The sequence below is a fragment of the Salvia splendens genome, chromosome 22, assembly GCF_004379255.2.
Source record: "Salvia splendens isolate huo1 chromosome 22, SspV2, whole genome shotgun sequence".
NCBI lineage: Eukaryota > Viridiplantae > Streptophyta > Magnoliopsida > Lamiales > Lamiaceae > Salvia > Salvia splendens.
In genome coordinates, this window is record NC_056053.1 from 23,340,583 (window position 1) to 23,362,168 (window position 21,586).

Consider the following 21,586-nt stretch of genomic DNA (forward strand, 5'->3'; position numbering starts at 1 on the left):
CACGTCGATACTACGTGTTATGGAAGCCTACATTAAATGAATTATTTGGAGTGGCCCAAAACTAAACACAAATGAATTATATTCGATTGATTTGAAAGGTTCCTATATGGCAAATATTTTTCCCAAAATTTCGTAACGAAAACGACATGAAAGAGCATTAAAATTTTTCATATGATATAAAATTTTGGAACTTGAAAAGATGTTTATACAAAAATGGTTTAAAGTCTAACCCTCCATATTAGCCTAACCTAATATTCGTTCTCAGTTAATAATTTACTTTTTAGAAATCTCACTTTAATTATTAGAACAATATTATGCATGTTAATAATTTAATTCTAATACATTTATTAATTACAGTATTGAATTTTAAAAATGAATATATAAGTTTAGAACTCTACCAAGTTTATATGATACTATCAAACACAATATAACTAATCTATCACGAATCATATTTCCTAACAATATTATTTTCTCGTAAACAACAGTGTCACAATCACAACGTGAATGCTGCTATAGAAAAATACTAGTGTTAAATAAAAATTAATTGAATTAATTAACAGTGTAAATGCCGCAATAAAAAAATTTACTAGCGTTACTTCAACATTAATTGAATTAATTATGCTTTTTACCCTCGCAAGTAGCTTATTTAATTGAGTTAAATATATAATTTAATATAGTAAAACAATGTTGAAGTAGTGTTAAAACTTAAAAGCCCTATACATCTCGACTTAGAAAACCACAGCATATGGTATTACTTTTGTTTGAACTGGTAATATGGAGTAATTTATATACTCACTTGTTTTATAAAAAAAATTATTCAGTTAAAACCGAGATTTCTGTACATATAAAATCATATTTTTATCATATAGTAATATATACTACGGAGTAATATTTTTCTAATCCTAAGACGATTAAGTGGGGCCCACTTCCATAAATCAAATTTCTGCGTAATTAAAAAACACAGAAAGTGAGAAAACAAGCATCGAAAATAATGCTAGAGAGAGAGAGAGAGACGGAGGGAGACAGTGGAGTTTTGTCATCTTTCTTCTCACATCCTTGTCCACGGAATAGCCTTCTGAGAATCAGAAAAGCCCATCATTCTCTTTAGGGTTTTCCACTCAATCTCAAAAGAGAGAAAAAGCTCAAATTTTGCAGCAATTTTCTTCATTAAAGGAGTGAGCTTTTGAATTTGTATTTATATTACGTCCGGAGTAGATCTCTGAAACCTTCAGGTAGCTTAGCTTTACCGCAGCTGATCGCATCTATCTGGGTAATTTGTTTGTTAATTAATGTTTACCGTTACGCTACCTTTCATTCTTGTAAAAATCTAAGCTTTCTGATTTCTGTATATTGTTATTGTTTTTTGAATTTTTGAATTTAAGGTAAATTTCGAAATGGGTAATTATTCTTGTGAAGTTGACATGATTGGATAATGAGAATCTATTTCTCAACTTTGATGTATGATTGAATGAGATTGGCATTTTGCACCATTTTTTTACTGTTTTGATAGTTACTGTTTTCCTTCTTTATTTGATTTGGGATTGTGGATTTGATGTTTTACAAAAATGGAAGGAGTTATGTTTTTTATGGATGCATTAACTATTTTTTTGCAGAAAAGATATATTTTCAATTTATGAGTAATTGGGCATTATTTCTGATTTAATGCTGTGGAATGTTAGTGTTAATATGCTTATGTTATCCCTGATTGTTGATGCAGGTGGATGTGGTGAATGTTCTGATCTGATAGTTGTAAGAAATTGGTTGGCAAAGCTCGTTGAATTCGGAGGTTTAGTTTCGTATTTTCAAGAATAGTTAGGCTCTTGAGAGATGGAACTCTCTGATTCTCTAATTTGAGTTGTTGCACATTGATCTGTTGCAAAGGATGGGTTCGTTTCGTGGGAATTGTGAAATAATGGAGGTAAAGGATGAACGGAGTGTAACGCGACAGCCTCAATCGTTTCGGCAATCAAAGAAAGACCAGAAGCCTCCGATCATTAAAAAAGGAATGAACAAGACGTTGGAAGACGACATCAATAAGCTTTTCGAAGGAGTCAATCTCAGATCAACAAAAAGTCTTGATCTTTCAGATGTGCGGAGAAACCCTTCAAAGAAGCCGATGAGGGGTGTTGGTTCTCATTCTCCTGGGATTGGATTCTCAGAGCCCGTCTCTTTGAAGCAGGCTCTTAGGGGATTGTGCATTTCTCAGGCAGCGGAGATGGCTGCTGTGAAACGGAAGTCGCTGCCAGCATCTCCTAGAGCCTCGGAAGCTGGGAAAATCGCTAATATTTACAGGTCTGTTGTGGTTGAAACCGGTGAATCTAGCTGTTCTTCAGTTGAAAGTGAGGCACGAAGGATAGAAATATCTCTGGTTCCGGAGCAGAGTGCCTCGTGTTCTTCTGAAACCTTGCCACAGTCAACATTCCAAGGTCCTTATTTTTCTCCCTGTTTAGATGATAAAGTGACTTTAAAGAATAAACAACATAAGTCACAAGATCCTGGTCATCAACTGGATGAATGCGACGATGGAGGAAAGTCTCCTGTCGAAGAAGATACCGGCTTATGTTCTGCCAGCAAGCTGCCTCGGAAGCTTCAAGATTCTGCTCTTCCACCGGCTACCGTTGTTATGGAGGGTGCAGAGTTGAACATTGCACATAATAAAATAATACCTGTTTCGGAAGCTGATATGCAGAAATCTGGAGTAGGCCTACAGGAAGAAGATTGCTGTTCAGTTTCTGTTCTTCCCCGAGACGATGCTCATGATAATCATCTAAAGGAGGACCTGAAAAGTTCTGGCTCAAGCAAAGCTGCGAACGTCCCCATCAAGGAAGTTCCCGCTTCCTCGAAAGTAGGTGAAATGGCAGCACCGAAGGTAAGACGGAAGTCTAGGCTACAGACAGTGTCTTCATCCAGTGTGGTTAAAGGAAACAAAGAAGGTACATCTCGTGCGGCCAAGCCAGTTGGCAGAAACAAGAACATCGTTATAAAGAAATCAAAGAAGGTAACGATATATACTGATGGAAGTTCGAAAGGATCTCATGATGTAGATACTGCTCAGAACCAAAGTTCAGAGCAAGTAATCTGCCAAAGGTGTCAGTGTTCTTTGAGGGAAACGGGTAAGGATTTCTGCAAGGATCCCTCGGATAGTGCTGGTGTTCAGGTTCCAACGGCTGGAACGGATTTTGATACGAATAAAGATACCTCTGTTGCTAAAAGTAACATGGTTGGCAAACAAGGTGAAAAATGGGATCTCTCTCAGAGCTCAAACAGCAGTAATTGCGACTTCAGTAGTAGCAACACGAGCCTCAGCGACGAGAGCAATCTGAGTGGCTCAACTTGCAATAATAAGCCGCACATGTCGAAGGACGTCAGGTGGGAAGCAATCAACCACATAAGAAAGAAGTATGGTTTTCTAGGGCTGAATCACTTCAATCTACTGAAAAAACTCGGTTCCGGGGATATCGGTTCGGTGTATCTTGCTGAATTGATAAGAACGGAGTGCCTTTTCGCCATAAAGGTAATGGATAACGAGTTCTTAGCAAAAAGGAAAAAGATGCCACGAGCTCAAACTGAAAGAGAAATTCTCAAAATGCTGGATCATCCGTTTCTCCCGACTCTCTACACCCAGTTTACCTCGGATAATTTATCGTGTTTAGTCATGGAGTTTTGCCCTGGTGGAGATCTACATGTCCTCAGGCAGAAGCAACCTGGTCGATATTTTCCTGAACAGGCCGCAAGGTATGGTATTTAAGGCTCATAGTTCGTTTTTCGTTATCTTCCTTTATGCCATAGAAAGTAATGCATTTCACTTAATGAAAAACATAAGAGGAAATTCACTGGCTTTTGAAGGGGCTCTAGAAAGTGCTTGGATATAGATTTATACTATATATTTGAAACATGACGAGGCGGAAGCCTACCTTCGTGATATACGTTTTTTGGAGTTAATGGATGAGTAGCAAATATAGGGAGTAACCCGAAAAACATAACTATGTCATTGGTTTAGTTTTCTGGCCTTCTCGTTTTGCGTTCTGTTACTTCCTTTGCTCTTATTGTGATCGACCTCGCATTTTCTGATTCAAAAACGATGCTATGCTGTTATGAACCAATCAATGTATGCATGTGACCGATAATTGTGCGTATTCGATGATAATTGAGGTGTTGATAGACACATATAGGTTGCATGATTCTGTTAATGAAACGTTTCTCTATTTAGCCGTTAGACTCTTTGTCGTTTCCCATCCCTGTCCGCATTTTAGTGTTTGTATATTCTTTACTCATAATTACTTTTTGCAGATTCTATGTTGCTGAGGTCCTCCTCGCTCTCGAGTATCTACACATGCTCGGCATCGTGTACAGAGATCTAAAACCGGAGAACATCATGGTCCGTGAGGACGGTCACATCATGCTGACAGATTTCGACCTATCCCTGAGATGTTCCGTAAACCCAACCCTCGTAAAATCATCCTCATTAGCAATGGAGCCTCCCAGGATCTCGGGTCCATGTGCAGGTTCCAACTGCATCGATCCATTCTGCACCGGGCCTTCGTGTGAAGTCTCGTGCTTTAGCCCCGGGCTAAACGCAGCAGCTAGAGCAAGGAAGCTGAAAGCCGACGCCGCACGCCAAGCCAGGCTGCTCCCGCAGCTCGTAGCCGAGCCAACAGAGGCGCGGTCGAACTCCTTCGTCGGCACACACGAGTACTTAGCCCCCGAGATCATCAAGGGAGAGGGCCACGGCAGCGCTGTCGACTGGTGGACGTTCGGCGTCTTCCTCTACGAGCTTCTGTACGGGAAGACGCCGTTCAAGGGTACCAATAACGACGAGACGTTAGCGAATGTGGTGTTGCAGAACCTTCGATTTCCCGACTCCCCCATCGTTAGTTTCCAGGCGAGGGATCTGATCCGAGGGCTACTGGTGAAGGAGCCAGAGAATCGGCTCGGGACGCAAACCGGAGCTGCCGAGATTAAGCGGCACCCGTTCTTCGATGGACTGAACTGGGCGCTGATACGCTGCGCCGTACCCCCTCAGATACCGGAGTTCTTCGAGAGTGAAATCCCGCAACCGGCGCCGGCGCAGGATGCCGGTGACTGTTTCGAGTTCGAGTTGTTCTGAAACAAATTAAGGGTAGTTTAAAAGTCTGCTTTTTTTCAGCTGAATTTGTAATATATAGTCGCCATAATATGTACTAGTACTGTTTAATAGAGTTGTTCCACATGATGAGTTAATGCCAAACAAGTTGAGATATTTCCAGATTACTGAAATCTCAAAAGCCATGTTCTCAAAATGTCTAATTAGACCAAAACGTTCGCTTCACAACAAAATATATTGAATATTAAAAATTTTAGTGTGTTTTTCCATCACATATAAAAATTGATGGTAATTGCAATAAAGTCTCTTTTTGGTTACTTATTGCGCACTGTTTTGTCATCTAAATTATTAAGCTTTGTGTACGGACTACTAGATTAAAATAATTTTGTTATGAGTGAATATGGAATAGTAACTAGTAAGGCATCTTCGAAACCACCGTTATAATTTATGTGCCAACGTTTATTGGCCCTAAAAAGGCAATTTGATGAACATTTTGGTGAGCTCTGTCGTTAATGATTTTTCCATCCATGTAGTGTCAATTTATAGTGATAAAAACATAATTAATGCCATTCACAATATGTTAATGGCCTAAACATAAAGAGTATAAAACAAATAATGTGGAGTATAAATTGTGCATTAGCATATAACTTAATTACTGTGAATTGTGATAATAGTTTTATGTTGTCGTGTAAATTTATATCAGGAGGGCATCCACAGTGGGACGGATGTCTCGGCGGACATCCAGACGGACTTCCCAAAAATACCTCCTGTCACGTCATAAGGACATCCCACTGCACTGTCACGTCATAAGGACATTTCACTGCACAATGACGGACATCCCCAAGGACATCCCGACGGACTTCCCACAATAATAAAAATTCACAAATTCACAAATTAAACAATTTACGGAATTAAACAATTTACAGAACTAAAATTTCGACACAAATACGGAGAAAATGCAACCACTTTATTTAAAACAAAAAACATACATAATTATTAAAAAAATACATAGTTAAAAAAAACCTACTGCTTCGACAAATGCGGCCCCCGTCTCACTCCTCGTCGTCCTCGCCGCCAGTCCCGTCGTAATTCTCGGGCTGGGGTGGCATCCCCAAATTGCGCCGTATACTGTCGATGACATCATTCATCATAATCTTGTATAAGTGGCCAGTCGCTGAAATCCACTTCTCCATGGTGATTAAAAGTAAATCATGCTGCTGTATGCGTGCGAGTGCGGGGGCTCGAGATCGATCTGAGAAGGAGCTGCCGATTGGACCTCGGGTCCGGACCCTCTGGCGCTTCCCCTAGCCATCCGTATCGCAAACTTTTGCTCAACCGGGAGACGGCGGCAGGATTGAGGGGTCGTGAACTCTGCCTCAGCTTCAGGGAGTTCGTGGGAACCGGCACTGCTGCTATACTCCTCGGAGGGGTTGATCTTCGTCCGCTTCGGCCAACCAACTTCAACACCCGAACTAAACTTGGCGGAAGTCTGCACCGTAAGATAAACCTCCCAATATTTGAAATCCATGAAACCCAATTCACTGTCGGGGTACTGCTGGTGAGACAGAAGCTTCACATCATCGGCAGATATGCCGCTGGTTGCCGTGCGGAGGTTGTTTTGGTAGATGCCGGCAAATCGGCTGAGCTGCCTCCTCAGCCGCTCCCACTGTTTCCGGCATTGCTCTCCATCATGAGGCTTCCGGGCGGTTTGAATTGGAGGTAGCTTCGGCTAATGCGCCACCACATTCTGTCGATATGCTGGTTAGCCCCGACGTAGGGATCCTCGACTACACTGATCTAGGCCTTCGCTAGCGTGACGCACTCCTCTATGCTCCAGATGGTCCTCTTTCTCCTGACGGCTTCCTCCCCCTCCTCCTCGACCCCGTCCCACCCTCGTTCCCCGCACGCGTAGACGAGGTAGTGGCCTTGCCCTTCCATCTCCCTTGCCTCCGCGTCCTCCCTCCCGCCGATGGCATCTCAGTGGGAGAATCCCTGACCGGAGATAACCCCAACTCCTCAAAAGATAAAGTCTCGATGCCGATGAACTGAGTCTCCAGAGGAGTAAGCTGGGGGGAATCACCCGATAATAGATCCATGTAGGGGCGATAGGCATTGTCCCCAGGTGATTTGGGGACCCCCTGCCTGCTCCCCAGCAGCGACAAGCATGCCCTTGTATCATCCCGGGCATCTGGGGCATCATCCCGGGCATCACGGCACTCATCCCGGGCATTTGGGGCATCATCCCACACCAAGGGGGGTACATATTGTAGTACCCGGGCATCATCCCCGCCATTTGGGGTTGGGGCATCATCGACGCCATTCCGGACATCACCCCGCACATCGGTGCACTTCCGCCGGCATTTCCTCCAACTCTAATGGGAAAAGTCGGCGTTTGTGACTCGCTCATGGCGGGGGAATCACTATCGAAGTGCTTCATTTATCTTCTGAAGAAATGAAAGTAGAGAGAGAAACTCGTTAAAATAAGTGGTGTGAATGAAATGAAGTTCAACGAGTCGTATATATAGAGTTTTTTTAAAAAAATAAAAAATCGGGAAGTTCGCCAGGACGTCCGTCGTGTCAGCGCAATGACGGACGTCACAACGGACGTCCCCGGAATGCCGCGGAACTCCGATGTCCGCATCGCACGTCCGCGTCCGCCTCCATGCTATGTAATGGCGGACGTCCCGCGCGAACGTCCGCCGGGACTGCCGCCGTTGTGGATGCTCTGATGTTGAGTTGATGACCCCATTTTGTTGCCTTGTTCAGTCAAATCACCGAAACGTGCAAATGAACATAATTTCACTAAGCAAAAAATAATCAAATGACTACTTCCAAGTGTATTAAAAATGTGTATCACAGTTGATTTGGCAAGTATGTATACGATAAGTCTCCATTTTTTCATCAAGAATTTTAAGAAACATGAATTATAAAAAAATTAATCGAAATCCAGAGGAGTGTGTTCCAGTGGCATGCGACTCGGTCTTTCTTAATCCTTAGATCATTTGCCTCATCCTTCGAGGTGCTTACGAATCAACACGAAGAATAGTCACGTAACACGTCGGTGGATACCCTTGGTCTAATAACAAAAATGGAAGCCTATTTTTTTTCTAGAGAAATGAATCTCAAACTCCACTAAATCGTTATCCACATTTTAAGAATATAAAACTAATAGTCTATTACCATCTTCATCTCTTAAAACTACAAACTATTTCCATTTTTGTTCAACCTTTAAAAACATAAACTTTCTAAACTTTCAATTTTAGGAAGTAGGTCACACAATCCACTAACAATACTTCTAATATATTTTTTTTTTCTTTCACTTTTACTTTATTCATTTTTCTCTCTCCATCTCTCTTACTTTACCAATTGTGTATTAAAAATTTCAAAAGTGTTGATTTTTCAAAACGGGGGTAATATAAAATTGGATCCAACTATACTGAAATAATTTGTTAAAACTCGGGGCGAATTAAAATGGATTTTTAAATAGTGGAATTTGTGGAAAAAATAAGTATTAAATATAATTAAATAATGAGAAAAATTGCTAGATCGAAACAATAAATTGGTAATGGAAAAAGGTGGCCATTATTGAAAGCTATCCACCTTTTCACATCGATCTACCAATGCCGGCGAGAAATCAATCAAAATCGGCTGCGCCACCTATCGCAGAGCCTACTGCTCACGCCCAACCACCCTCTTCTAAATCACACCTACCTCCTTCAAACGCCGCTGCATTATCCTAATTCACATCGTCTATATCTACGCTCTCGCTTCCCCTCTCCAATACCTTTCCAGATCCAAAATGAATTACCAGCAGCCAAAGGAGAGGAAGCTCAATTCCAAGCACGAGCGCGAGGTCACCTACGAGGAGTGCCGCAAAAACCACGCCGCCAGCATCGGCAAGTACGCCGTTGACGGCTGCTGCGAGTTCATGCCTGCCGGTGAGGAAGGCACCGCTGCCGCCCTGAGGTGCGCCGCCTGCAACTGTCATCGGAATTTTCACAAGAAGGTGCGGCGCTGATCGATCGATGTTGATTTGATGATTTACACAGCCGTGATTTTTCATTCATTCATTCGAATACTTCTTCGCGAATTGAATAATTGTATAATTGATCTGGAGAATTTTGTATTGCTTTATTGTTCATTGTTGTTAGGTTTTTTCGAATTGGGGATGAATCGATTGTATTCGTATGCTTCGCCTTCGCGGATGGAAATTAGGGCTTTTTCAATTTTCGATCAATATTTTGCTTATATATCTGCATGCACGCATGGTATGAAATTAGATGTTTTAATTTCTACTAATTGTTTTTTAAGTATTTACAAACATTTTTACAATTTCTATGCCATAATTTGTGTTTGCAATTGGAACTCTTTTACTGCGTTATTGTCTACTGCAATGGTTAAAATAACGGCAACTTAATATAATTTTTTTGGTTGTGTTATTTTGGCAGAGTATTTTTTAATGATGTGCATTTTTTTTGTAAAGAAATTACAATGACATGTTTTTTCATATTTTGATAAGTAACATATACTTAGCTCGATTTATCATTTTGTTCATTTAACTGGATTATTAAAAAACAAAAATCGAGCTTTATTTTATAAAAATTATAAAATCTAAAATATTAATAACAATTTTATTTATTAATATAATTAAATATATAAAACAAAACTATTAAAGTTAAAAATGCACTAAGGGACTAAGGCCATCCACATCCATGTATCAATACCGTCTCTTAACCGTCTCATCTCTTAACTATTCATGGGCCTCACTGCACTTTTTACCCTATCTCTTAACTAAGAGACAGCAGATGCATCCATCTATCTTTTAACCATCTCATCCATTAACTATTCATTCAATTTTATTTTCTATTTTTTCCCAACAAATTCAATTAATAAAAACACACTTCATTAAATAAAAGAAAATTACAATTTAAAATCCCCCCCAAAAAACACATAATTAAAATCTAACAAAAATAAAAAGACATAATTTAAAATACTAGAAATTAAAAATTGCACACTTAAATTTTAAAAACTACTCTGCCGGTGAATCATCCCCCGAAGTAGATGGCGGTGCACCCAAGCTAGATGGAGGCGGAATACCAAGTTGACTTGCCAGATACTCAATGCCGGCGTGATGGGCTTGAAATTGGGCAGGCGTCATGTGAGAAGTGTCAGCCATCGTGGCAGTGAAGTACATGGACATTAGGGTGGACGGCGGCCCTTGGGAGCCCGCCTGGCTTGATTCGCCTCGGCCTCAGCCCCTCCCCCTCCCTCTTGCGGCCTTCGCCGCATTGTTCTCTTGCGGCCGATGTCGTGTACCGGAGGAGCCCCCTGCATCGGATGTCGGGAACTCAACCTCTTGGGAGGCGTTGCCTCCCCCGCCATCACTAGACGAGTATTGGCACCCGCCGTATGCTTCGTGCGTTTCGAGCTCGAGCCCATGCTGGAATCGACACCGCCAGCCCACCTATCAAGATGTTTGACCGCCTCCTAAACATCGGAAAATTTGAAATCTTTGCCAGTGTCGGATTTAAAGACTCGCAAAGCCGCTCTCAGAATGTCGGATCCACTGGCTTCGCTTTGGTATTGTCCGCTTCCCTCTTGTAGATCTCATAAAATATTTTGACATCTCCGTCGGCTCGCTCAAAATGAGCGCGAAGCATCTTCAGGTTGCGGCTGAAGGCCCCCCTCGGCTTTTTTGCGTTGTATACGTCGGTGACCTTATCCCAAAAACACTTGCGGGTTTGTTGATTCCCGAGGATGGGATCGTTCGACGTGCTGATCCAAGCATCGAACAGAGCCATCATTTCCGCTTGTTTGTATGGATGACGGTCGTCGTCCTCATAGTCCTCCACCGCCTCCGGAGTGTATTCCTCTGGAATATCCTCCATAATTTGGGATAATCCCCGCGTTTGCATGTTCCTCGGACCGGGTGGGACGATAGTATACATCAATTGGAAAAGATGGTGTTTGGTACGCCAGCGTCGACGAGCCCTGGGTGCCCGGCGACGAACCGGAACCGGAAGCACCCAAAACATTGTACATGCCCCCCAGTCGACAAACGCGTTCAAGTCGTAGCCGCTGCCCTCGCCGCCGAAGTTTCCTTCACTTTTGCATAATTGGAGAGGAAAGAGATGATATAGTGTTTGTGTGTGGAAAAAATGGTGGGGAATTGTGTGTGTAGTATTATTTATAGATGAATGTGGGAAAAAAAGAAAAAAAAATTCAAAAAGGGTAAAAAAAGCGGTCATTTAAAAAAAAATAGATTAAAAAAAATAAATTAAAAATAGCCTAAAATCGACGCAAAGCCGGCGAGTGGGCGTCACGCCCCAACCGCTGCTCGCCACGTGGCCGACGCGCGTGGCGAGACAGCCTGCCAACTGCCCCTCCCCCCGAGCTACGAGACGCGACGAAGCTTCCACATCGGTGTCTCGATGCAGTCTCATCTCGCCGGGATGAGACCGAGCCCGCATCGAGACACCGATGCGGATGCTCTAAACACGTATATCTTGGTTGAGGTGGAAGTATGGAATAAAATAAGTTTTCAAAGGTTTGAGCCAAACTGAGGAACGGAAAAGGGAAGACCTTTTTAGTAAGTTGTGGAATAGAAGTAGGTGTCAAAACCTTTCTCACAATGGAGTTGTCAATTGATTAAGTGAACATTTTTAGATTTTAGAGTGATGATTGATACTACCATATTCGTGTCCTCAGTAAACCTTTCTCACAATGGAGTTGTGTCCTCCGTTCCCAACCTTAGCTCGTGTTTTGCCTTTTATTTTCTGGTTGGGATATTATTGTATTTTTCTAATTTTTTATTTTGCGGTTTGACTTTTGATTGTTTATCTCGGACCTTTATCGTCGCATGCAGACTCGAGCCTTTTTTTATTAATAAAAAAACATAACGGATGTAGTATATCAGAATTTGGATACTATTAAAATTACAAGTGTGCTATTTTCAATCAAACTTAATTCACGTAATCATAAAAATAAAAGTAGGTATGCTGACTCTCCTACAAAAATTTTATTAATTCCGACATAAAGTTATTAGTCTATCGTTACATATTAGGAGTAATTTTATGCAATTTTGATTTTTCGGATATTTTATACAGTTTCAGTTCATATCGTTATTCATAGCTTGAATTTCAATTTTGATTTTTTATAGATATTTCAATTTGGTTCGATTTAAAAATTTCTAATTTGCACAGAAAATTGAAATGAAAAGTACTTACTGATATATTTGACTGATGAACTAGTATAAAAAACAAAAAACTAAAACGAGAGCAAGTGAGCAACTCTTCGAAATGCGTTTTCAATTAAATTTAAAAATCTCATTATACTTTCTAAATCAAGAATAGTAATCTTATCTTATTGCTTCTCAATCTCCTCCAGAGAACTCTACCGTTCCTGAAATTGCTGGTAATGCTTCTTTCCCTGAACTCTACAAGCTTTTTTTCAAAGTTCGTGATGAGCTCGAGCTAACCGATTGTTGATATTTGGTGTTTTATTGTAGAATTAGTTGGTAGATTTAGGGTCGCTTTGTTTACCTACATCAATTTGACTGTGGCGATGATCTTCTATGCTTTGATGAAATTTCTCTAGGGTTTCGCTTTCACCGTTTTAAGCCTCATCACATTATCTCATGATTCAGCTGCTTCAAGTTGTTGTCAAGCTGCAATGTATTGAGTCACCAAACTTATTTTGAAATTCATTAAATAATTATCCGAAACGTCATGCATTCAATATAAATCTGGCAAAATTTTCGACAGTTGATAGTGACATTTAAACTATGGAGTTTTGAATTTTTTAATTTTATAGGCTTTTGCTGTATAAATTGAAAGGAGTTTGATGCTCAGTAAATTCATAAGCTTTTGCTGTATAAAATTCAAAGGCGTTTGAAGCTCGGTAAATTTATAGGCTTTTGCTGTATAAATTTGAAGGAGTTTGAAGCTCACTTTTGCTGTATTAATATAAAGGACATTTGAAGCTTAGTAGATTTATAGGCTTTTCCTGTATAATTGAGCAGCTATGGACGATGCAAAAGCGCTTCAATTCATCGAAGAAGTGACTGAGAATGCGGACAAGGTGCAGCAAACTACATTAGCCGGAATACTATCCGAAAACAGAGAGGTTGAATATCTGAAGCGTTTCAATCTCGATGGCGCCACGGATCGGGAGGCGTTCAAGTCAAAAATTCCGGTGGTAACCTACGAAGATATCCTGCCTTTCATCCGAAGAATAGCCGACGGAGATCGCTCCCCGATTTTGAGCTCTCAACCCATCTCTGATTTCGTCATCAGGTGCTAATCAATTTTGCTTTTCCCCTGCTTGAATTTGTTCTCAGCAATTCTGTTTTGCTTCAACAGCAGCGGAACTTCAGGTGGCGAAGGAAAACTCATTCCAGCCGTTAAACAAGATCAGGATATCCGACTATTGCAATCCGTTCTTGCTCGTGCTATTCTCAACCGGTAATCACACAAAGATAAATACTATAGGAGATGGTTCATCTCAGAACTGATATGTTTCTTTAAAATGAGAACTATATCCGTTCGTTGATACATTTAATACCAGTTGGTAACTTGGTATCATGAAACATATCAGTTGCTGAACTATATCAGTTCGCTGATTCATGAATGTCTGTAGGGTTTTGTGATACCAACTGATATAAATGTATCAACGAACTGATATAGTTCTCATTTAACCACTGAAGTGAACCACTCCCTATATATATACATTGATTGCATTTTCTTAAGAATTGTTATGACGGAACAGGCACGTGAAGGGGCTGGACGAAGGGAAATCCCTGCACTTCGTGTTCATAAAGCCCGAGAGAAGGACGAAGGGCGGGCTCATGGTCCGCTCCGTGATCACCAGGTTGTTCAAAGTCGATATTAAAAATATGCCTGGTGATGCAATGAAGGCATCATCAAGCCCGTATGAAGCCGTGTGCTGTGAGGATATATTCCAGAGCATGTATACTCAGATGCTCTGCGGGCTTTATGAGCGGGAACTTATTCTCCGAGTCGGGGCCGTATTTGCCTCGGGCCTACTACGGGTCATCAGGTTTCTCCAGCTCAACTGGCGAGAACTAACTCATGATATCCGGACCGGGTCGCTCGACTCGAGAGTGGATGATCAAGCGATCCGCGGGTGCATGGGCCGGGTGCTGCGGGCCGAACCGGAGCTGGCTGACTTGCTAGCTCGGGAATGCGAGAAGGATAACTGGGAAGGGATCATCACTAGGATTTGGCCTAATGCCAAATTTATTGAGACGATAGTGACCGGTTCGATGTCACAATACATCCCAACCGTTGATTACTACAGCGGCGGATTGCCGGTGATCAGCGCTATGTACGTCTCGTCGGAGTGCGCAGTCGGAATTAATTTGGATTCCTTCTGCAATCCTTCCGAAGTCTCCTATACGTTCATGCCACAGGCAGCCTACATGGAGTTCCTACCTCTCGACAACCCGGAGTTTTCTGAACCGGTGGACTTGGTGAATGTCGAGATAGGAAAGGAATACGAGCTCGTCGTCACCACCTACAACGGTCTGTACCGGTACAGAGTCGGCGACATTTTCCGAGTCACCGGGTTCCACAACTCCGCGCCGCAGTTCCGGTTCCTCGCTCGGCGGAATGTCCTGCTTAGCATCGACTCGGATAAAACCGACGAGACCACTCTTCAGGGTGCGGTGGAGAGGGCGTACAAACTGCTCGACGAGTCCAAAGTGGTCGTGGTGGACTACACGAGCTACGCAGACACCGCGACGATCCCGGGCCACTACGTGATATTCTGGGAGCTGCTGTTGAAGGATCCGGATGGTTGGCCTAGTGGCGAAGTGGTTGAGCAGTGTTGTCTTGCGATGGAGGAGGCAATGGATTCGGTGTACCGGCAGGGTCGGGTGGTCGGCAAGTCGATCGGGCCGTTGGAGATTCGGATTGTGGAGAGGGGGAGCTTTGAAGAGCTGATGGACTATGCTGTGGAGAAGAGGAGTGCTACTTTTAGTCAGTATAAAACGCCCAAGTGTGTGAAGTTGAAGGAAATGGTGGAGCTTCTCAACAAGAGGGTTGTGGCTGCGCATTTTAGCACAGCTCTTCCACATTGGGCGGCGGAGGAACGCCTCTGATCTTAATATGTATGAGTATTTTTTGTAATGCAACTTCTTGTGCAACAATATTGTAATACTTACACTTGTATTTGTATAGGAACACTTATTTGGTAATCAGAGCTATATATATCTTGCTTCTTATATTATTCATTCAGTCCCTTAAAATAGTAAATTTTAAAATATAAGGGAAGTATTATTAGTGAATGGTGAATTTCACATTATTAATAATATTAGTGGAATACATGAAATATTATATTATTAATTCTAATCAATTGTAAAGAAATATTGTGTAGGAGTAATAAATTATTTAAAAATTAAGTACTAAATTATTATTGTATAATATTAAGGTACAAATCAAAATGGAAATACTATTATTTTCAAGGGACATAAGAAGTATTTCTTATTATTGTATAATTTTAAAGTACGAATAAAAGTGGAAATACTACTATTATTTTTAAGGAATATAAGGAGTATTTCTTTACAGAATCTTCTATTACTGTGTTTTGGATTTTCATTGTTTATTATGTTTGTATATATACTCAACTACTGCATTTAAATTAAAAATCCCATTAAAAAGGTAAGGTATGGACTCATAAAATAAATAAAAAATGCTTTTCAAAATGCTTTTCAATTGAATTTTAAAATTCGATTAATATATATGTCCAGTACAGTAGTTTTAACCCTTTTCTCTCTCTCTCTCTCAGCTCTACAATTCGCCTTCGGTAGATTTGATAGAGAAATTGAATTTCCGCATACACTCTCTTCCAATCGGCTTTCCCTCCGCCGCCGCCCCCGTATATTCTGAAACTGTTGGTAATGTTTTCTTTCCCCTGAACTCTTGAATTTTTTATTTAAGTTCGTGGTGTGCTCGGGTAGCCGATTGTTGATATTTGGTGTTGTATAATTGTATTGTCCGATTAATTGGTTGATTTAGGTTCGATTTGTTGACCTAAATCAATTTTACTGCGGGGATGAGGTTCTATGCTTCGATTAAATTTGTCTAGGGTTTTTGTTTTACCGTTTTAAATTTTGAATCTTTGTCACATCGAAGTTATCTTATGTTTTAGCTGGTTCAAATCGTAAATTTGCAATGAATTGAGTCCATGAGACTAATCATTTGATGCTATAGATTCATAAGAAGCTCAACCTTCATTTTGTGATCAAACAGATCGTCCCATGCTTCCTAATAAACACTAATTTTAAACCTTACCAGCAATAATGAAGTAATTGACTCAGATGACACAATCACGAACGGAAGAATGAAATCTGTTTAATGCAAACTCAAAGTACTAACTACACTATATGATCAAGATCAAGAACGATGATCGGTTATAAGAAGATGAACTAAAGTCCAATACACAAGATTGAGTTTATATTTCACAGACTTCTAGCCTTTTCTCTCTTATTCTCATATGATCAGATTGATGACCTTTTATAGTCGCTCGATTAACTGCTATTTCATTTTATTCCTCCATGTACACAAGTAGAGTTAGTTGATTTTTGCAGCTTCTTTTCCAACGGTTATAACTGACTTTTGTAACTCTGTTCAAACAACTATCTCTGGTAGCTCAATGGTTGCAATTTGATCTTGGTCATCCATTTCTCAACAAAAAGGATATGAATGTGGTCTTAGAATGTTTGCTAAATTAGTAAAAAGCCAGAAATTTGATATCTTGCTAAGCGAGATAGAATGGAAAGATGTTGGGTTCATCTTTTGTACTATGATGAATATTACACTCGAATTGCCTCCGTGGTTATGCATTTCCTAGCTTCTAAGCATAATTTTTCTGTTTATTTACGCAGGATCTTGTTGCAGGAACCATGCCAAAGGTGAAGACAAACCGAGTAAAGATACCAGAGGGCTGGGAGTTGATTGAACCGACTCTTCGTGAGCTACAAGCAAAAATGAGAGAAGGTTCTTTAATTGTTATCATTAATCTATTTATTTTCTTCTAATCTTGTGACTTAGTCTTAAGTGGCACATATATGTTTCTGCTTCCTGTCTTCTCATATTAACATCTTAGTTTCTTACATCCGTGCCTGTCATTTTTTTGCGGCAGCTGAGAATGACCCACATGATGGTAAAAGGAAATGTGAGGCCCTGTGGCCTATTTTCAAAATAGCCCATCAGAAGAGTAGATATATATATGATCTCTATCACAGGAGGAAAGAAATCTCCAAGGAATTATATGAGTTCTGCTTGGATCAGGGTTATGCAGATCGTAACTTAATCGCAAAGTGGAAAAAGGTATGCCCTTGTTCAAGATTTTCTACAATGATAATGCAAATCCTCTTTGTTTCTGTTAGTGCATATTAGACATTGGAAATCTTTGTTTGAGGAAGTAACATACGAGACTGATTGTTGTATCAAATATAATGTTGAAAACCAAGATTACTATAATGCACATTACAATATTACATACACTCTTACAGATTATCATGATAATTGTTTTGATGGCAGCCTGGTTATGAAAGGCTTTGTTGCCTGAGGTGCATGCAGCCTCGAGACCATAACTTTCAAACTACTTGCGTCTGCCGCGTCCCAAAGCACTTACGTGAGGAAAAGGTTATTGAATGTGTGCACTGTGGCTGTAATGGCTGTGCAAGTGGGGATTAAGGACTGCACTCAACTCTAGCTAGCAGAGCCAAAACTGAATCAACGAGCACAACTCATTTGTACTGAAGTTTTCAGGCACAGCATTTCTAAACTCTTCTCTATGCTTAAACTTGAAAACATGTTCACTTTTTTCTGTTTTCATTTGACATTGTGGCGATGTAATGAAAGTATATTATCTGATTAATGTCAGCTATGTTAGCATTAAACCTTTCATAATCATTAGTTTTTCGTACAAAAACTCTCACCTGTCTGAATCTATCTTCTCCAGCTCTTCTTTCCAATATAGGTCTTCATCGTAGTGATAATCCTCGATCCGAAATCTTTCCATTGCCTATCGTCTTGATTGGTTACCTAGTTCGTATCCACGAGACTTATCTTTGGAGGTGTTATGAGAAAAATCCTACTCCGTAAACAGAATTCTTCTACTTTGACTAGAATTCCTCTTAGCCATGAGTTCTAATTCCACAGCACAATTTGTTTCTAGCTCATGAATAAGATATATTCTGCAAAATTCTTTGACTGTGGCCAACGATCTACCTCAAGATTAATACGACTAAAATCCGATTTGAATGTTTAATTTGGCATAATATGCTAGAAATATGGGGAAAATTGCTAGCCATGTATAAGTGGTATTCTACTTATTACAATCGAAGAAAAGTCTAATTATTACCATCAAAGAAAAGGAACAGTAACATGGAAATTACAATGAAAACGGTAGAATAAATCAAACTATACGTTGAGTTGAGGAAACCCTTTTTCCTCGAGATAAAATACGTCGTGGCTAGTGCTATCGGATTGGCGTATAGTTCTAAGGATAAAAACGGTTCCCTCCTATCATGTAGAAACGCTTCAAAACTGCTAGGCGTCGACGAACTTGCCGAAGTTCCGAGAATCACACAAACAATTTTCCTATAAATGCTAAGGGATGTGCAAACAACATGAGACAAACTTTAAGAAGTGTATTTTCCTTTTTTTAAGACTGAGAGTCGTTAGGCATGGAAGGTCTCACCATCAACACGCCTCATAAAGTTAACGACAATTACATACCATGCCATCAGCACGTCTTATAAAACCCAATAGCGGTTACTACAATCGAATGACGAAAGGTGTATTTTTTCCAATAGAATCTTTACAAAAATGAAGGATTAAAAGTCAATTTAGTTTGGAAAATTATGTAAATGGCTGATGTGAGTGGTGTGGAAAACACTTAGTCAAGCCACCAACCGTCAAATGCAAAGCATGTCTATTACTAAAATGGCTGCCGGGAGAGACATGCTGGCAGAGCTCTCGAGGCGTGAGAAGGAGGCCGGAATCAAACCTGATCTTGAACTCGATGCAATCATGAAGGCCACATCCATCCCTGGCATGAAAACCAGTTTAATCACTGATTATGCACTCAAGGTTTGTTACCTCAAAAAAAGTTGTTTTTTTTCTTTCAAGAATGTGGATTTTGACTTCAAATTTACAGATGCTTGGCTTGGATATATGCTCGGATACTCTGGTTGGTGATGACATGAGGAGAGGCGTCTCGGGAGGGCAAAAGAAACACTTAACGACTGGTATGTACGCACTTTGAAAGATGCATAGTGACTTAATTCTTGAGTTTCTTCTTTTCAAATTGTGATTTGATCATTCATGGCAGGGGAAATGCTGGTTGGTCCGACAAAAGCCTTTCTCATGGATGAAATATCGACCGGATTGGACAGCTCGGCCACTTTTCAGATCGTGAACTACATGAGGCAGATTGTGCATATAATGGATGTAACCATGGTCATCTCTCTGCTGCAGCCAGCCCCAGAGACCTACAATCTGTTCGACGATGTTATCTTATTGTCAGAAGGTCATCTTGTGTACTAAGGTCCACAGGAGGCTGTCCTCGGCTTCTTTCACCACATGGGGTTCAAATGCCCGGAACGAGAAGGAGAAGCTGATTTTCTTCAAGAAGTGACATAAAAGAAGGATCAAGAGCAATACTGGTACATGGCAAACCAACCCTTTAAATACATCTCACCTTCGGATTTTGCAGAGGCGTTCAGCTCCTTCCACATAGGCCAACGTCTCATTGAAGAGTTCAGCGTTCTGTACGATAAATCCAGAGCTCACACTGTAGCTCCTTCCTCATGACCCTCTTGATTGGCCTCGTATTCGGCCTCATCTTCTGGAACTAATGGACAAAAGATGTAAGTCTATATCTCAAACATAGTCTCTAAGGTAGTTCTTGAAATGAGCTAAGGCTGGGATGTACTAGGCTTTCCCTTATGCGTTCGCGCAGGTGGCTATCGAGACAATGTATGTTGCAATACAGAAAATAGCATACACTCTCCTGCTCTACTCAATGATTGGATTCCAGTGGACTATTGCCAAATTCCTCCTCTTCTACTACTTCATCTTCACATCCTTCCTCTACTTCACTCTGTGACAGTTAAGACATTACTCGGACAAAACTTAGGTTTTGATCATGATTTTCTGCCTCTTCTTGTTTTCTTGAACATGGTTTTTATTTTGCTGTTTGTGCTCATCTTTGGATTTGGCATCAAGTGTTTGAACTACCAAAAGAGATACTAATAGATATTGTAATAGTCCTGTTTGTGTTTGCTTTTTTTGTACTAATATTATTGTTTTAAAAGTATAGACATTTTTGTGTTGAGAACAAAATTAAAAGTGTCCTAGCCACGAGCTCATTACTATCTAGAGTCATGGCAACCACCTTGTCATGTCACAAAGTTCTGGTTTTGCATGCCCGGTCTAAAGTCTATCTACTTTAAATTACAACTATTGACTTGTTCTGATTTTACAACCAATCAAGATTTCAGCGTTGATATCATTGATAACATACTTCCATGGTAATATCGGACATCATATTGTAGGCCGCAAAACAACATCGTATTATACAAAATTAAATAATTTCATTTGGTGTACTTCATTTCATCTCTTTTTTCCTTTCCATTTCATTCTTTTTAAATAGAATCTAGTATAAGTTGTATAACTCAACAAAATGAAATTATTTAATTTAGTGTAATACGACATCATCTTGCATCCCAAAGTGTGACTTTGTTTTGGATGACATCCGATAGCGCCACATATGTAAGTCATCATTCATCTAATTATGTCAACGATTTAATTACTTGCAAAATTAGAACAAATAAATATTCTACCAACATAGAGTTGGGAAGGGCCGCGTTGACAAGTTGGTCCCTTGGGCCCACCTAGTTGGGGCCCACAATCATATGGCCCGGCCCGGCCCAAATACTCTTTATTAGTACGGGTGTACAAACTATAAAGGCCCACCAATATTAATGGGAAGCAAACGCAATAGTTTTGAAAAAAAACAGACATTTAATTTGGCAATGCATACAAACAAATAAAAAATGGTGGGTGAGGATCACAATCTTATAAGTCGATATTCTGTCACATCAATAAATATTTGCTGACATTGTATGGTTTCGTTTGAATTAAAGTAAGTTACTGAAAGTGGAGTTTATGTGAAGTGGCCTTTTCACGCATGCATGCAGGGAACCAATCCACAATTACTGTTTTTTTTCCTTCATAATAATAATATTATTATTACTATTGTACTTATATTTAGCCCCTACTACTATACTATAAAACATAGAAAGTTATTTGGAGAATATGGTTCAATTTTTAAAACTTGAGGTTATAGACCACACGTAACATCACCCGACTATTTTATGAACAAAGGATAAATAAAAAGGACAAATTATCGGAAAAATAATGAAATTTTGTGAAATTCTAGTTCGTCCCGTAATTACAAGTACCAGCTGTA

The 21,586-nt window shown here is 40.3% G+C and overlaps 4 protein-coding genes across 5 annotated transcripts; all 4 read left to right on the plus strand.

The window, feature by feature from the left end:
* Positions 1–994: 994 nt before the first annotated feature.
* Positions 995–5,239, plus strand: LOC121787801 (serine/threonine-protein kinase D6PKL1-like). Of its 2 annotated transcripts, none has more exons than XM_042186641.1 (3): positions 995–1,270; positions 1,718–3,735; positions 4,291–5,239. In XM_042186641.1, exons 2-3 carry the CDS (start codon positions 1,883–1,885, stop codon positions 5,105–5,107), a joined length of 2,670 nt encoding a protein of 889 aa, XP_042042575.1. In that variant the 5' UTR covers positions 995–1,270; positions 1,718–1,882; the 3' UTR covers positions 5,108–5,239. The 2 variants fall into 2 exon arrangements, with proteins under 2 accessions (XP_042042575.1, XP_042042576.1); XM_042186642.1 differs by having other exon boundaries at positions 995–1,232.
* A 7,100-nt stretch (positions 5,240–12,339) lies between these two features.
* LOC121787802 (probable indole-3-acetic acid-amido synthetase GH3.1) lies at positions 12,340–15,331 on the plus strand. The gene is made up of 4 exons (XM_042186643.1): positions 12,340–12,496; positions 13,104–13,377; positions 13,444–13,545; positions 13,850–15,331. Exons 2-4 carry the CDS (start codon positions 13,106–13,108, stop codon positions 15,201–15,203), a joined length of 1,728 nt encoding a protein of 575 aa, XP_042042577.1. The 5' UTR covers positions 12,340–12,496; positions 13,104–13,105; the 3' UTR covers positions 15,204–15,331.
* A 508-nt stretch (positions 15,332–15,839) lies between these two features.
* LOC121785859 (protein BUD31 homolog 2) lies at positions 15,840–18,008 on the plus strand. The gene is made up of 4 exons (XM_042184327.1): positions 15,840–15,998; positions 16,989–17,100; positions 17,246–17,433; positions 17,647–18,008. Exons 2-4 carry the CDS (start codon positions 17,007–17,009, stop codon positions 17,800–17,802), a joined length of 438 nt encoding a protein of 145 aa, XP_042040261.1. The 5' UTR covers positions 15,840–15,998; positions 16,989–17,006; the 3' UTR covers positions 17,803–18,008.
* A 792-nt stretch (positions 18,009–18,800) lies between these two features.
* Positions 18,801–20,340, plus strand: LOC121786552 (pleiotropic drug resistance protein 2-like). Its single transcript, XM_042185189.1, has 2 exons — positions 18,801–19,361; positions 19,445–20,340. Exons 1-2 carry the CDS (start codon positions 19,193–19,195, stop codon positions 19,657–19,659), a joined length of 384 nt encoding a protein of 127 aa, XP_042041123.1. The 5' UTR covers positions 18,801–19,192; the 3' UTR covers positions 19,660–20,340.
* The last annotated feature ends 1,246 nt before the right edge of the window (positions 20,341–21,586 follow it).

Excerpts from the sequence above, each read along its gene's own strand:
- LOC121785859 (XM_042184327.1), top strand. The coding sequence starts at position 17,007 with ATGCCAAAGGTGAAGACAAACCGAGTAAAGATACCAGAGGGCTGGGAG. Across the intron at positions 17,101-17,245 it reads ACAAGCAAAAATGAGAGAAG|CTGAGAATGACCCACATGAT; the intron begins GTTCTTTAATTG and ends TTTTTGCGGCAG. Across the intron at positions 17,434-17,646 it reads TAATCGCAAAGTGGAAAAAG|CCTGGTTATGAAAGGCTTTG; the intron begins GTATGCCCTTGT and ends TTTTGATGGCAG.
- LOC121787802 (XM_042186643.1), top strand. The coding sequence starts at position 13,106 with ATGGACGATGCAAAAGCGCTTCAATTCATCGAAGAAGTGACTGAGAAT. Across the intron at positions 13,378-13,443 it reads ATCTCTGATTTCGTCATCAG|CAGCGGAACTTCAGGTGGCG; the intron begins GTGCTAATCAAT and ends TTGCTTCAACAG. Across the intron at positions 13,546-13,849 it reads GCTCGTGCTATTCTCAACCG|GCACGTGAAGGGGCTGGACG; the intron begins GTAATCACACAA and ends ATGACGGAACAG.
- LOC121787801 (XM_042186641.1), top strand. The coding sequence starts at position 1,883 with ATGGGTTCGTTTCGTGGGAATTGTGAAATAATGGAGGTAAAGGATGAA. Across the intron at positions 3,736-4,290 it reads TTTCCTGAACAGGCCGCAAG|ATTCTATGTTGCTGAGGTCC; the intron begins GTATGGTATTTA and ends TACTTTTTGCAG.
- LOC121786552 (XM_042185189.1), top strand. The coding sequence starts at position 19,193 with ATGCACTCAAGGTTTGTTACCTCAAAAAAAGTTGTTTTTTTTCTTTCA. Across the intron at positions 19,362-19,444 it reads AAAGAAACACTTAACGACTG|GGGAAATGCTGGTTGGTCCG; the intron begins GTATGTACGCAC and ends CATTCATGGCAG.